This window comes from Pan paniscus, chromosome 18, assembly GCF_029289425.2.
Source record: "Pan paniscus chromosome 18, NHGRI_mPanPan1-v2.0_pri, whole genome shotgun sequence".
In the NCBI taxonomy this organism is placed as follows: Eukaryota; Metazoa; Chordata; class Mammalia; order Primates; family Hominidae; genus Pan; species Pan paniscus.
Window position 1 is genome coordinate 11162511 of NC_073267.2, and position 15797 is coordinate 11178307.

The 15797-nt window shown below is 49.0% G+C and overlaps 1 protein-coding gene across 4 annotated transcripts in view; it reads right to left on the bottom strand.

Moving 5' to 3' along the window:
- Positions 1–2582: 2582 nt before the first annotated feature.
- The window catches only part of TEKT5 (tektin 5), a 75625-nt gene continuing 62410 nt past the window's right edge, over positions 2583–15797 (bottom strand). For 3 of the 4 annotated variants that reach the window (XM_008960377.5, XM_003808290.6, XM_055099486.2), the window contains one exon: positions 5839–9244. In XM_008960377.5, the coding sequence (XP_008958625.2) occupies positions 9028–9244 (217 nt within the window). In that variant the 3' untranslated portion in view covers positions 5839–9027. Of the gene's footprint in view, positions 2866–5838; positions 9245–15797 lie in introns of those variants that run through there. The other variant, XM_055099485.1, reaches the window with a different exon arrangement.

Consider the following 15797-nt stretch of genomic DNA (forward strand, 5'->3'; position numbering starts at 1 on the left):
AAAAAGAAGCTGACAGGACCCATCAGCGAGATCCAGTAAGGCTTTCCTGGGAAACTGACTGACAGCTGTGACCTCAAGCACAAGGCTGTGAACTGGGGGAAGAAGGGAGGGACACGGACCAATGTTCAGGGAGGAGGGAACAGCACGCGCGAAGACCCTGATGTGGGAAAGTGCAGCTCGGGGGTAATGGGGAGCTGGAGAAGTGGCAGTGAGTTGAAGTCGCAGATGGGGTGTCCTAGGAGCCCTGGGGAGCCCTGGGAGCGTTTTGTGCAAGAGGCCTGCTGTGATCGTTGTTTTGAAAAGGTTTCTCATTCAGCAGATGCCTGTACTGAGCCATACAGGCCCCGTGACAGGTTCTGGCAGAATCAGGCTTCTCTCCCAATTCCCTCTTCCTATCGGGCCCTGGCTAGCCCGGCTTCTGCAGGCCTTGGCAGAGGGAGGAGGGGAAGCCCAAGTGGCCTGGAGGCCCCAGCTCCGCTCCTCTCCTTGTCTTGGCAGACAGAAAGCTGTAGACTGGGTTTTGGCATCTCCCACCGGCTGTGTCTGCCTCAGCATCCCCCCAGACCCAGCGGTGGGTGGGCACCCCCTAGGGAACCTGTTGGTCCTGCTGCCAAAAACCCCTTTGCTCTCCAGAAGGTGATGTCAGGTCTACCCCCCATCCCCCGACACACATTCCACCCACCTCCTCCAGCCCAGAAGGGGTCACCTGCCAAGACGCTAACTGATGGGCCGCAGGGAGCTCAGAGGCGCAGGCATGCGGCCCCTCGGGCAGAGTCCTCATCCCTGCACCTGACTCAGCCCCGCGCTCCTACCACCACCTCATATGCTCCAAAGTCTTGAGGAGGAAACGGGGAGCAGGGGGATCCCCAGCGGCTTCTCAATCCCGCAGAAGCTGGTGGGTAGGACGCAGTGGCAGTGGGGGGAGCAGGTGGGCAGTGCCCACGGTGGGCTGGGCTGGGTTGGAACAGAGCTGGCCAGATGCCCGAGGTCTGCGCAGGGGTGTGGCGGGTGTCGTGCGCGTCAAAGGGCGGGGCTGCAGAGTGGCTTCATTTGCATGCAACCGTCATGGCCCCGCCCCTGCCGCCTACCATAATTCTTGATCTGCGATCTCCCCACCTCCGCAGCAGCCAGACTTTCCCCCACCCAGCCTCGTTATCTCCTCTTTTATTAGATTTTATGCTCCTAAACCAAATTGCTGGAATCCAGGGAAGACAGATGGGGGTTAGGGACAGAATGAACCCTGCCCTGCAAACTGATGATACTGCTCCCTATTCCATTTCTGGGAAAAAAATCAAGTCCACTGGGATTTCTGAGAAACCAGTATGGAGAGGTGCGACAGGGAGGGTGTCATATCCCAACAGCGTGTTCTGCATCCTTCCATTCCAAGGGTCATTTACTCTCTTCCCCAGCTTCCTGGGGTCCTCAAACTCTCTCCTCCTCCTTCTCTTATTCCAGAGGCAGCGGTGAGTGAGAAGCCCCCTTCACCCAGCAGGCACCACTGTCTTGCTAAATCTGAGTGCAAGTCAGCGAGTCCTAGGTGGGCAAGGCCCCTGCAGGGTCTCCTACCTGCCAGGTAGCTCTCCGTTTTGAAGCAGGGTGTCCCTAACAGCTCCTAGGCCAGCAGGACCAGCTAGTGAGCGCCTGCTGTGTGCCAGTCTCTGTGGCCCCGACCTCATATACATTCACTCAAATAACCCTTGCTAAGTAAGCCCTTATGAGTAGAGACTATTGTCATTGTCCCCATTTTACAGATGAGAAAACCAAGGCTTGGAGCGTGTAAGTGAGTGGCAGAGGCACCCAGAGGGGGAGCTGAAGAACTCGGATTTAAATCCAGGCAGAGGGGCTTCAGACGTAAGAGTGGGTGCTTTAAACTCAAGCGCTGACCCATAAAAAGGGTGAAAAGCTGTCATCTGTGCTGGGACGGACATAGGGTGACAGGATGCAAAAGCACAGAACACCCTTAAGAGGTGACAGGGGCCTGAGTCGGGACTAAGGTGAGCCAAGGGAGGCGTACAATGTGATGAGGTCCATGGGTTTGTACCAATGCAGACCCTATAGTTGAAGGGCCATGAGAGCAGGTCCTCCTTATGTGTATATAGATTGATTTATTACATAAATTTTCAAGATATTTTCCAAATTTTTAATCACTAAGTTTTCTTGTATCTAATGGAAATTTCCATGCAGAAATTTCCTTAGAAAGGTCCAAGAATAAGGTTGGAGGAAGGAAGAGAATGGGCTGCACCAGCCATAACTGACCCTTTCTCTTTCTTAAAAAATCAAGGTGAAGGCCGGGCGCCATGGCTCACGCCTGGAATCCCAGCACTTTGGGAGGCCGAGGCAGGCAGATCACGAGGTCAAGAAGTTCGAGACCAGTCTGACTAACATGGTGAAACCCCGTCTCTACCAAAAATACAAAAATTAGCTGGGCATGGTGGCGGGCGCCTGTAATCAGAAGGCTGAGGCAGGGGAATCGCTTGAACCTGGGAGGCGGAGGTTGCAGTGAGCTGAGATCGCACCACTGCACTCCAGCCTGGACGACAGAGAGAGACTCTGTCTCAACAAAAAACAAACAAACAAACAAATCATGATGAAATAGAAACTATTTTAAAGCATTCAGGAGTATTCACAGTGAATTCACAATGTTCATCAGCTCTATCTAGTTCTAAAACATTTTCATTGCCAACCAGAGACCATGTACCCTTGGGCAGTTGCTCCCCAGTGCCTTCCCCCAGATCATCAAGAGTGAAGTGAGGCCAGGCATCATGGCTCACACCTGTAATCCCAGCACTTCAGGAGGCTCTTTAGGAGGATCGCTTGAGGCCAGGAGTTGCAGACCAGCTTAGGCAACACAGTGAGACCCTGCCTCTACAAGAAATAAACAAAATTAGTTGGATAGGGTGGTGTGTGCCTGTAGCCCTGTAGTCCCAGCTACTCTGGAGGCTGAGAACAGGGAATTGCTTGAGTCCAGGAGTTGGAGGCTGCAGTGAGCCATGATCACACCACTGCACTCTAGCCTGGGTGACACAGTGAGACCCTGTCTGGGGAAAAAAAAAAAAAAAAAAAAGGCCAGGCTCAGTGGCTCACACCTGTAATCCCAGCACTTTGGGAGTCCGAGGCAGGTGGATCACTTGATCTCAGGAGTTCAAAGACCAGCCTAGGCAACATGGTGAAACCCTGTCTCTACAAAGAATACAAAAATTAGCCGGGTGTGGTAGCATGGGCCTGTAGTCCCAGATACTTGGGAGGCTGAGGCATGAGAATCGCTTGAACCTGGGAGGCAGAGGTTGCAGTGAGCCGAGATCACGCCACTACACTCCAGCCTGGGGGACAGAGTAAAACCCTGTCTCAAAAAATGAAAATAAAAATAAAGTAAGAAAAGAAAAGAAAAAAAAACTTGAAGTGACCCAAAGTGAAGACTTCTTAGATTTTGCACTCCCAGTGTCCTGCCTGCCTTGCCTCACCCTGGTCCTCCCTGATCTGCCGTTCAGTTCGTGGATAAGGACAGCCTCTTATCTGCTCTCAGCTCCTAGATAAAGGCAGCCCCTTATCAGGAGAGGAGGCCCACACCCCTGGGGAAGGCAGGTCTCTCTCATTCACACCCTCAGCTGATGGGTCTCCCTTATCTTCCGAGACCACCACCAACAGCCCAGGGCCCAGCAGGGGCGGCTGCAGACACCCACTCCCAGCACACACACACACACTGCCAGGTGCTGACCTACCAGGCATGGGGCCTGGGCCAGCAGCCCCTCGGATATCCCCAACTCAGGCTGTCCAGGGTTCTGCGGCCCATGGGTGCCCACACCCGTGCCTGCCCCCGGAGGAGCGCCAGGAATCCCAAGCAGCCTTGCTGGGTGGGGGTGGGGAGGGAGGGGCCAGCTGTCTCGGAGACACAGAGAATTCCACCGGGGAGCTAGTCTGGGGTCACATGGGATGGGAGAAGGTGTGGCAAGAGGCTTATAGCCCAGCCCCCTGTGCCATATGGAGACCAAGAATGTTCTGCATGTGAAATAAGACTCCATATCGCCCCTTAGGAATTTTAATTGTGTGCTTTAAACCTGTCTCCCATTCCTGCTCCGCCCCCCACCCCTCACCCTGGGAGCAGGGACACTTGTTTAGAGTGCCTTGGGAATCACAGGAGCGAACAGCCAGGACTTTGTGTGACAGTGACGCACTGACATTTCTGGACCAGGCAAAAAATGCAGCCGCCTCCCTCCCAGGCAGTGCCTTGTCACTGACACTGGCTGGGAGCAGAGAAGCGGGGGCAGAAGCACCAGTGGGGGGCCACCTGGGTGGTGGGTGCATAAGCGCTGAAGGCCAGGGCCAACCCATCCTAGCTGTGTAACTGTGGGCAAGGGACCTAGACTCGCTGTGCCTCAGTTTCCTTATCTGTAAAGCAGGGTTGAGCGTGGGGATTAGATAGAGCACTTGGCATCTATCTCCCAAGCATTCAAGCTGTTAGCACCAGTTGTTGTTGTTGTTGTTGTTGTTGTTTGTTTTTTTTTTTAGAAATAGGGTCTTGCTCAGTCTTCCAGGCTGGAGTGCAGTGGCACCAACCTGGCTCATTGCAGCCTTGAACTCCTGGACTCAAGTGATTCTCCTGCCTCAGCCTCCCAACTAACTGGGACCACAGGTGCACACCACCGTGCCCAGTGAATTTTTTTTGTAGAGATGGGGTCTTGCTATGTTGTCCAGGCTGGTCTCGAAGTCCTGGCCTCAAGCAATCCTCCCACCTTGGCCTACAATTGTTATTGTTATCATTACTCTCTTCTCCAGAGAATGGAGACATGTTTAATCAAATCAGCCCCTCTGAGAGCAAGACTGTGGGGTCCTCTGCTCTTTTAGATGCCCCTGTGGGGCTTGGCCTTTGCCTGACCCTTTTTGGTCTGTGGGTCCACCCTAAACAATAGTTTTTTCTTTATTTGGGAAGCTGTGGTCAGTAGTAGTTCAGACCTTGGATTCTCATAAGTGGACTTAAATCCTGTATCAGTCATTTATTATTTGCAAATCCTCACTTAGGGGGACCATTATATAGATAAGGAGACTGTATGGCTATGGGTAAGTTTCGTAACCTCTCTGTGCCTTAATTTCCATTTCCATGTTTCAGGGCTGAGTGATGATTAAAATGAGATGGTACTTTTAAAATTGCCTGGCACAGAGCAAATCCTCAATAAATATGAGCTGTTATTCTTAATATATTACTGAATACCCCTTAGATATGGGAGGTATTAGTTCTATCATCCCAACTTAGTCCTCACAGTCACCCATGAACGGGAGAAATGAATATTGGTCCCCTCTGACAGATAGGGAAACTGAGTTCAGTGACTCAGTGACTTTCCCAGGGCAACACAGCTAGTGAGGAGTGGAGTCGAATTAGATCTAGTGTTAAGTTCTGCTCATGCCAGCATCAGTGGCTAGCACCTGACATCCCAGTGCTTTGGGAGACTGAGGCGGGCGGATCTCTTGAGGCCAGGAGTTCAAGACGAGCTTAGGCAACATGGCAAAACCCTGTCTCAAGAACAAAGAAAGGAAGGAAGGAAGGAAGGCTGGGTCCTGCTCTTGACCATGGTGGGAAGGAAGGAAGGAAAGAAAGAAGGAAGGAAGGAAGGAAGGAAGGAAGGAAGGAAAGGAGGGAGGGAGAGAGGGTTCTACTCTTGACCATGGTGTCATCCCACCACCTCTTTTAAATAACGACAGAAGAGGAGAGATTAAGACAGAAGGAGGCCACCTGATCTCTCTCCACATGAGATTAGGTGGCCTCCTTCTTTATATTTTCAGGATTTATCAAAGAAAATCTATAACAACAGAAGGCCAGTATCAATTCAATAATGTATTGGTTGAACCCAATGGCATCCATGAACATTTCAATAATAGCTTAAAAAGTGTTGGAGATCTATTATTTTTTTCTACCCACATTTTGGTGCTCAGATGGGCTCAAGCATTCTGTCCCAATAATGCTGAGGTTTTCCTAGACATCCTCACGGTGGGGGAGCCATTATACAGACAAGGTGACTGAGCCTCACTGAAGTGCAGGAACCTTCCCAACTCAAGTGCCTGACTTCAAACTTGATTTTTCCTGAAAGATCACTGGCCCCCGTCTGCCCAAATGTAGCTGCATCTGGTGGTGTATAGGCCCTGTGACTCCTAGTAGCACCTGTAAGCGCCTGGGGGGGTCACAGTCCAAGTTGACTCATCTTCATTCCCCACTGTACCTGTTGCCCACGTTGCCCAGGAGACATAATAGGTGCTTATCTCAGATGGTAACAGAAGAGAAGGCGAGCAGTGGCCAATTTCAGGAAAGATTAGGAAGGTAGTATGCACATGACTTGCTGATGAATTAAATGTGGGGTGTGGGAGAAACAGAGGAATCAAGGATGACTTCAAGGTTGAGAATCGGCTGGTGGGGCATTTACTTATGGAGGATCAGAGGGTGGCCTGGAGCCGGGCAGGTAAAGCTAGAAATGTCGTCAGGAGCTGAGTTCAGGAGCCTGGATTTAGAAGCCAGAAATTTGGGAGTCAGTGGGGGGATGAATGGGATTAGAAGGAGGGGAAGGCACGCTGGGCTCACGCCTGTAATCCCAGCACTTTAGGAGGCCGAGGTGGGCAGATCGCCTGAGATCAGGAGTTCGAGACCAGCCTGGCCAACATGGTGAAACCCTGTCTCTGCTAAAAACACAAAAAATTAGCTGGGCACAGTGGTGTGCGCCTGTAGTTCCAGCTACTCGGGAGGCTGAGGCAGGAGAATCGCTTGAACCCAGGGAGGCAAAGGTTGCAGTGAGCCGAGATTATGCCATTGCACTCCAGCCTGGGTGACAAGAATGAAACTCCATCTCAAAAAAGAAGAAAAAAAAAAAGAGGGGAAGGAGTGAAATCCCCTACGGAAGAGGTATATTAAGAAACAGAGGCCTGGCTGGGTGCAGTGGCTCATGGCTGTAATCTAGCATTTTGGGAGGCCGAGGCAAGCGGATCTTGAGGTCAGCAGATCGAGACCATCCTGGCTAACACAGTGAAACCCTGTCTCTACTAAAAATACAAAAAATTAGTCAGGCGTGGTGGCGGGCACCTGTAGTCCCAGCTACTTGGGAGGCTGAGGCAGGAGAATGGTTTGAACCTAGGAGGTGGAGATTGCAGTGAGCCAAGATCGCACCACTGCACTGCAGCCTGGCTGGAGTGCAACAATTCTATGTCATTTAGTCACAATGTTGTGCACCACCTCTCTCTAGTTCCAAAACATCTTCATCACTCCAAAGGAAAACCCTGCACACACTAAGCAGTCACGCCCATTACCCTCTCCCAGCAATCACATCTATTTCTTTGGATTTGCCTATTCTGGACATTTCATATAAATGGAATCATACACTATGTGGGATTTGTGTCTGGCTTTTTTCACTTAGCATCCTGTTTTCAAGGTTCATCCACGTTGTACCATGGATCAGTGCTTCATTCCGTTTTATGGCTGAATCAGACTCCATTGTACGGATTCAGCACATTTCGTTTTCCCATCCATCCATGGATAGACATTTGGGTCATTCCACCCTTTGACTAATGTGATCAGTGCTGCTCTGAACATTCGTGTATGAGTATTTGAGGATCGTTTTCACTTCTCTTGGGTAAACATCTAGGAGTGAAATTGCTGAGTCATAGGGCAGTTTTATGTGTAACTACTTTTTGAGGAGTGCAGTGGCATAATCTTGCCTCACTGAAACCTCCGTCTCCCAGGTTCAAGCGATTCTCCCACCTTAGCCTCCCCAGTAGCTGGGATTACAGGTTTGCACTAACACACCTGGCAAATTTTGGATTTTTAGTAGAGATGTGGTTTCCCCACGTTGGCCAGGCTGGCCTAGAACTCCTGGCCTCAAGTGATCCTCCCACCTCGGCCTCCCAAAGTGCTGGAATTACAGGCATGAGCCACCGCACCTGGCCTCCCATAGCTATTTCTCTTTTTTCTTTTTTTTTTTTTTTAAGATGGAGTCTCACTCTGTCCCCCAGGCTGGAGTGCAATGGCACAATCTCGGCTCACTGCAAGCTTTGCCTCCCAGGTTCACTCCATTCTCCTGCCTCAGCCTCCCAAGTAACTGGGACTACAGACACCTGCCACCACACCCGGCTAATATTTTGTATTTTTAGTACAGATGGGGTTTCACCGTGTTAGCCAGGATGGTCTCGATCTCCTGACCTCGTGATCCGCCCACCTCGGCCTCCCAAACTGCTGGGATTACAGGCGTGAGCCACCACACCTGGCCTCCCATAGCTATTTCTAAAACACTCCATCAGCCAGACGCGGTGGCTCATGCCTGTAGTCCCAGCGCTTTGGGAGGCCGAGATGGGTGGGTCGCCTGAAGTCAGGAGTTTGAGATCAGCCTGGTCAACATGGTGAAAACCTATCTCTCTACTAAAAATACAAAAATTAGCCAGGTGTGGTGGCAGGTGCATGTCATCCCAGCTAGTGAGGCAGGGAAACCGCTTGAACCCAGGAGGTGGAGGTTGCAGTGAGCCAAGATTGCACCATTGCACTCCCGCCTGGGTGACAGAGCAAAACTCCATCTCAAATAAATAAATAAATACTCCATCTACCAAGGCTGGCATTCAAATCTAGAACTTCTGATTGCAAATCCTGGTTATTTTTGTTTTTTTTTTTTCTCTGCCCCACACTGCTGACAGTCCCCTGCACCTCGGACTACCCTCATTCCATAGATGAGGACCACACGTTAGAAGCTTGTTCGAAGCCACACAGCTCCTAAGTGACAGATCTGGGCTCTAGACTTTGAGCTGCCAAGTCTAATCTTAAAACACCATAGTTTACACTGTGCCCCTAAGGTGACAAACAGGTGATAGAGAGAGAGAGAGAGAAAAGAAAGGAAAGAAAGAAAAAGGAAGCAAGAAAAGAAAGAGAAAGAAAGAAAGGCAGGAAGAGAAGAAACAGATAAGAAAAAAAGAAAGTCGGCCCTTTCAAACAAAATACTGTTTTACTTTGTTTCTCAGCCTTTTCCAATTTTACGCCAGCGCGGAATGAGGCGCCAGGGGCGGTGCTCAGGTGTAGCCCACCAGGCGCGGGGTGCAGGGGAAGGTCTTACGCATGCCCATGCACTTCTCCTTGTCGATGCAGAGGGTGTTGGCCTTGATGGCAAGCTCGTGCTCCAGCCGGCACTTGGTCATGACCAGCAGCTGCAGCGTGTCCTGTGTCTCCCTTAGCCGCAGCTTGAGGGTCTGCAGGGTGTCGTCGATGGTGAACACCTCGTTCACCAGCCTGGGGTGAGGGCAGAGGAGAAGACACAGGTTATTCATTTATTTTTATTTGTTTATTTTTTTGAGACAGAGTCTCACTCTGTCACCCAGGCTGGAGTGCAGTGGCACAATCTCGGCTCACTGCAACCTCTGCCTCCCGGGTTCAAGTAATTCTGCCTCAGCCTCCCGAGTAGCTGGGATTACGGGCACGCACCACAACACCCAGCTAATTTTTGTATTTTTTTTTTTTTATTAGAGGCAGGGTTTCACCATGCTGGTCAAGCTGGTCAAGAACTCCTGACCTCAGCTGATCCACTTGCCTTGGCCTCCCAAAGTGCTGGGATTACAAGCGTGAGCTACGGTGCCTGACCTAGCACAGGTTATTCGGTTCAAGGTAGATGCACTCACTGTGCACTGGGAACTGTGCCTGGCACTGAGAGACAGCAGCAAGCAAGACAGGCAAGGCTCAGCCCTCCAGGGGAAGGCAGAGGCAGAACAGGTAGACAAGTAAATACACAAGAGAACTGTCAAGGGTAATGTACACAAAGGAAGAAATAAGACAGGATGGTAAAACACGACAGGAGACCAATCTGGAGATTCCTCGATAAGTTAGACATAGACTTACCACACAGTCCAGCAGTTCTGCTCCTGGGTGTATACCCAAAAGAACAGAAAACAGGCGTTCAAACCAAAATGTGTACATGAATGTTCACAGCAGCCCTATTCACGATAACCAAAAGGTGGAAGCAGCTCAAATGTCTGTGGATGGATGGATGAGTGGATAAGCACAATGTAATCGAGCCACAAAATGGGAGATTATTCAGCTATAATAAAAAGGAATGAAATACAGCTGGGTATGGTGGCTCACGCCTGTAATCCCAGCACTTTGGGAGGCTGAGACAGGTGGATCACCTGAGGTCAGGAGTTCAGGACCAGCCTGGCCAACATGGTGAAACCCCATTTCTACTAAAAATACAAAAAGTTAGCCAGGCATGATGGTGGGTGCCTGTAATCCCAGCTACTCGAGAGGCTGAGGTGGGAGAAGCTCTTGAACCCGGGAGTCGGAGGTTGCAGTGAGCTGAGATCACACCGTTGCACTCCAGCCTGGGAGCCTGAGCGAAACTCCGTCTCAAAAAAAAAAAAAGGAATGAAATACTAATACCTGCAACAACATGAATGAACCTTGAAAAACATGATGCTAAACAAAGGAAACCGACACAAAAGGACAAATATTGCGTGACTGCATTCACAGGAAATGTCCAGAAGAGGCAAAGCCATATGGACAGAAAGTTAACTGGTGGCTTCCAGAGGTCAGGCGGTGGGGAGAATGTAGAAGATTGCTTAATGGGTACGGGGTTTCCTTTTGGGTTGATGAAAACATCACAGAACTAGAGAGTGGTGAGGGTTGCACAACATCGTGAATGTACCAAATGTCACTGATGGTAAATTTTGTGTTACGTGTATTTTATCACAATTTTTTTATTTGAGATGGAGTCTCACCCTGTCGTCCAGGCTGGAGTGCAGTGGTGCAATCTCGGCTCACGGCAACCTCCGCCTCCCGGGTTCAAGCAATTCTCTTGCCTCAGCGTCCCAAGTAGCTGGGATTACAGGCGCGTGCCGCCACACCCAGCTAATTTTTTGTGTTTTAGTAGAGACAGGGTTTCACCGTGTTGCCCAGGCTGGTCTCGAACTCCTAAGCTCAGGCAATCCGCCAGTCTCAGCCTCCCAAAGTGCTGGGATTACAGGCATGAGCCACCACGCCTGGCCCTATAATTTTTTAATAAACAGGATAACAGGGCCAGCCTTGTCTAGATAAGAGCCTCACTCAGGTCTTCCTTACTGGCCAGGGCACCATCCCCGGCTGCTACGAGTGAGTGTTGGCTGCTAATGGCCCACAGGTCCGCACTTCTCCAGACAATTATGTTGCTCAGCCAATCGGAGCTATCTCACCTGGGAGGAGAGTCCCTGCCAGCGGCCACAGACAATGGCTGGCTGACTCAGGTACAAAGGGCCTCTGGTACAGACATCTGTGATGCACTTCAAGGTCTGGCGCCCCTTGCAGGATCAACTGGGACTGGGCTGCCCCATACTACTTCCTCACCCCCTCCTTCTTTTTTTTTTTTTTTAATTAAATTCTGTTTTCATTATTATTACACTTTTAAGTTTTAGGGTACATGTGCACATTGTGCAGGTTAGTTACATATGTATACATGTGCCATGCTGGTGTGCTGCACCCACTAACTCGTCATCTAGCATTAGGTATATCTCCCAATGCTATCCCTCCCCCCTCCCCCCACCCCACAACAGTCCCCAGAGTGTGATATTCCCCTTCCTGTGTCCATGTGATCTCATTGTTCAATTCCCACCTATGAGTGAGAATATGCGGTGTTTGGTTTTTTGTTCTTGCGATAGTTTACTGAGAATGATGATTTCCAATTTCATCCATGTCCCTACAAAGGACATGAACTCATCATTTTTTATGGCTGCATAGTATTCCATGGTGTATATGTGCCACATTTTCTTAATCCAGTCTATCATTGTTGGACATTTGGGTTGGTTCCAAGTCTTTGCTATCGTGAATAATGCCGCAATAAACATACGTGTGCATGTGTCTTTATAGCAGCATGATTTATAGTCCTTTGGGTATATACCCAGTAATGGGATGGCTGGGTCAAATGGTATTTCTAGTTCTAGATCCCTGAGGAATCGCAACACTGACTTCCACAAGGGTTGAACTAGTTTACAGTCCCACCAACAGTGTAAAAGTGTTCCTATTTCTCCACATCCTCTCCAGCACCTGTTGTTTCCTGACTTTTTAATGATTGCCATTCTAACTGGTGTGAGATGGTATCTCATTGTGGTTTTGATTTGCATTTCTCTGATGGCCAGTGATGATGAGCATTTTTTCATGTGTTTTTTGGCTGCATAAATGTCTTCTTTTGCTACCAATGCCTTTCTTCACAGAATTGGAAAAAACTACTTTAAAGTTCATATGGAACCAAAAAAGAGCCCGCATCGCCAAGTCAATCCTAAGCCAAAAGAACAAAGCTGGAGGCATCACACTACCTGACTTCAAACTATACTACAAGGCTACAGTAACCAAAACAGCATGGTACTGGTACCAAAACAGAGATATAGATCAATGGAACAGAACAGAGCCCTCAGAAATAACGCCACATATCTACAACTATCTGATCTTTGACAAACCTGAGAAAAACAAGCAATGGGGAAAGGATTCCCTATTTAATAAATGGTGCTGGGAAAACTGGCTAGTCATATATAGAAAGCTGAAACTGGATCCCTTCCTTACACCTTATACAAAAATCAATTCAAGATGGATTAAAGACTTAAACGTTAGACCTAAAACCATAAAAACCCTAGAAGAAAACCTAGGCATGACCATTCAGGACATAGGCATGGGCAAGGACTTCATGTCTAAAACACCAAAAGCAATGGCAACAAAAGACAAAATTGACAAATAGGATCTAATTAAACTAAAGAGCTTCTGCACAGCAAAAGAAACTACTATCAGAGTCAACAGGCAACCTACAAAATGGGAGAAAATTTTTACAACCTACTCATCTGACAAAGGGCTAATATCCAGAATCTACAATGAACTCAAACAAATTTACAAGAAAAAAACAAACAACCCCATCAAAAAGTGGGTGAAGGACATGAACAGACCCCTCTCCTTTTTAGGCTTTGCTTATCTAGAACTTTCCAAGGAGAGGACTTTTTTTTTCTTTTTTGTTTTTGAGACAGAGTTTCACTCTGTCTAGGCCAGAGTGCAGTGGTGCAGTCATGGCTCACTGCAGCCTCAACTTCCTTGGCTTAAGCGTTCCTCCAGCCTCAGCCTCCCAAGTACCTGGGTCTACAGGCATGCAAAACTGCACTACGCTAATTTTAAAGTTTTGTAGAGACAAGGTTTCACCATGTTGCCCAGGCTGGTCTCAAACTCCCGGGCTCAAGCAATCTGCCCAACTCAGCCTCCCAAAATGCTGAGATTACAGGCATGAGCCACCACACCCAGCTGATTTTAATTTTTTTTTTTTTTTAGACCAGGTCTCCCTCTGTCACCTAGGCTGGAGTGTAGTGGTGCCACCATAGCTTACTGCAGCCTCAAACCTCTGGGTTCAAGAGATCCTCCTGTCTCAGCCTCCCAAATAGCTGAGGCTACAGGCAGGCACCACCACACCTGGCTAATTAAAAAAAAAGTTTTTATAGAGATGGGGTTTCTTTTTTTGCCTCCAGGTTGGTCTCAAACTCCTGGGCTTAAGTGATCCTCCTCCCTCCACCTCCCAGGAGAGGACTTTGAGCAGAGAAGAAAGATAAGACTTAGCTGGACATGTTGAAGGCCAAGAGGGAAAGTATGTTGCAGCAGCGCCGTGGAGTAGAACTTTCTGCAAAAATGGAAAGATCTATATCTGCATCATCAAATATGGTACCCACCAGCCCCACGGGGCTAATGAACACTTGAATGTGGCCACGCAATTGAGAACCTGAATTTTAGCTGTATTAATTTAAAACTTAAATTTTGGCTAGGCGTGGTGACTCACGCTTGTAATCCCAGCACTTTGGGAGGCTGAGGCGGGCAGATCACTTGAGGTCAGGGGTTCGAGACCAGCCTGGTCAACATGGTGGCAAAATGCCGTCTCCACTAAAAATAGAAAAAAATTAGCCAGGTGTCGTGGTGCACACCTGTAATCACAGCTACTTGGGAGGCTGACCCAGGAGGTAGAGGTTGCAGCCTGTCATCCCAGCATTTTGGGAGGCTGAAGTGGCAGATCACTTGAGGTAGAGAGTTTGAGACCAGCCTGGCCAACATGGTGAAACGCGGTCCCTACTAAAAATATATCTATATCCATATATATATATATATATATATATATATATATATATATATATATACACACACAAAAAAAAAAAATTAGCGAAGTGTGGTGGCAGGTGCCTGTAATCCCAGATACTCGGGAGGTTGAGGCAGGAGAATTGCTTGAACCCGGGAGGCAGAGGTCGCAGTGGGATGAGATCACACCATTACACTCCAGCCTGGACAATAGAGCAAGACTCCATCTCAAAAAAAAAAAAAAAAAGAGAGAGAGAGAGAGAAAAGCACATGCAAAATTAAAGGGCTTGGGTTTGTTCTCAGTGCTGTGGGAAGCCATGGGGTGGGGGCGGGGGGGTTGAAACAGGGGAATGGCATGCTGACTCGAGTTTCGGGATAACCTCCAGGCTGCTGTGTAAGATGAGATTGGAAGGGGGCAAGAGTAGAGGCAGGAGAAAGGTTAGGAGAAAGGTTATTGTGAATCCACATGGAGCGGATTGGATGGTGTTCCTCAGAAAGATATGTTCAAGTCCTAAGCCCTGGTGCGTGTAATGTTATTAGGAAACAGGGTCTTTGCAGCTGTAATGAAGTTTAGGATCTTAAGATGAGATCATCCTGGATTTAGGGTGACACCTAAATCCAATGACTGATCTCCTGATAAGAGAAAGGAGAGGGAGGTTTGAGACATGGAGACATGCAGGAGAGAAGGCCATATGGAGACGAAGGCAGAGATGGGAGCGATGTGGCTACAAGCTGAGGGCCGCCAAGGATTGCTGACAGCCCCCCGGAGCTGGTAGAGTGGCAGGGAACAGAGCCTCTCTCAGAGCCTCCAGGAACAGCAACCTTGATTTGGGACTTCTGGCCCCCAAAGCTGTGAGGGAATAAACTTCCGTTGTCTGTAGCCACCCCGTTTGTAGTAATTTGTGATAGTAGCCCTGGGAAATGAATGCGGCAAGGTGAGCTGTGACGGTGGCTTGGTTGTGGGACTGTGCTGGGGGTCCCACCTCTGGGGAGAAGAGACAGTGAAACTGTGCTCAGGACCAGAGGACCTGAAGCTGGGTGAACTTCCCCATGGGAAGCTTGGGCTAGAGAGAAGCAAAGAGAAGTGACAGAAGCAGCCTGGAAACTTCCACCAGCACTGTCCAATAGAACTTTCTAGAGCAAGGGAGATATTCTGTGCTATGTTGTCTGATATGGTGGACCCTAGCCACATGTGGATACTGAGCCCTTGAAATGTGGTTATTGTGAATAAGGAATTGAATTTTTCACTTTATTTAATTTTAATTAAAATTCAGTTTTTGGTTTTTTGACGGGGTGTTGCATTGTTCCCCAGGATGGAGTACAGTGGCATGATTATAGCTCACTGCAGCCTCCAACTTCTGTGCTTAAGCGATCCTCCTGCTTTAGCCTCCTAAGTAGCTTGGACTGTAGGCATGCCACCATGCCTGGCTAATTTTTGTATTTTTTGTAGAAATGGGGTCTTGCTGTGTTGTCCAGGCTGGTCTCGAACTCCTGGCCTCATGCGATCCTCCCACCTCAGCCTCCCAAAGTGCTGGGGTTACAGGTCTGAACCACCACACCTAGCCTTTAAAGTTCAATTTTAAATGGACTTTCTTTCTGGGGGATGGGCATGGATGGGACCCTAGTGATTGGAGTAGGTCAGGAGAAGACAGACCACTTGTAGGAGGAAAAGGAAAAAGATGGCCCAAAAGCAGGAATGGAGAGGACGGGGACAAGGAAGATCATGCAT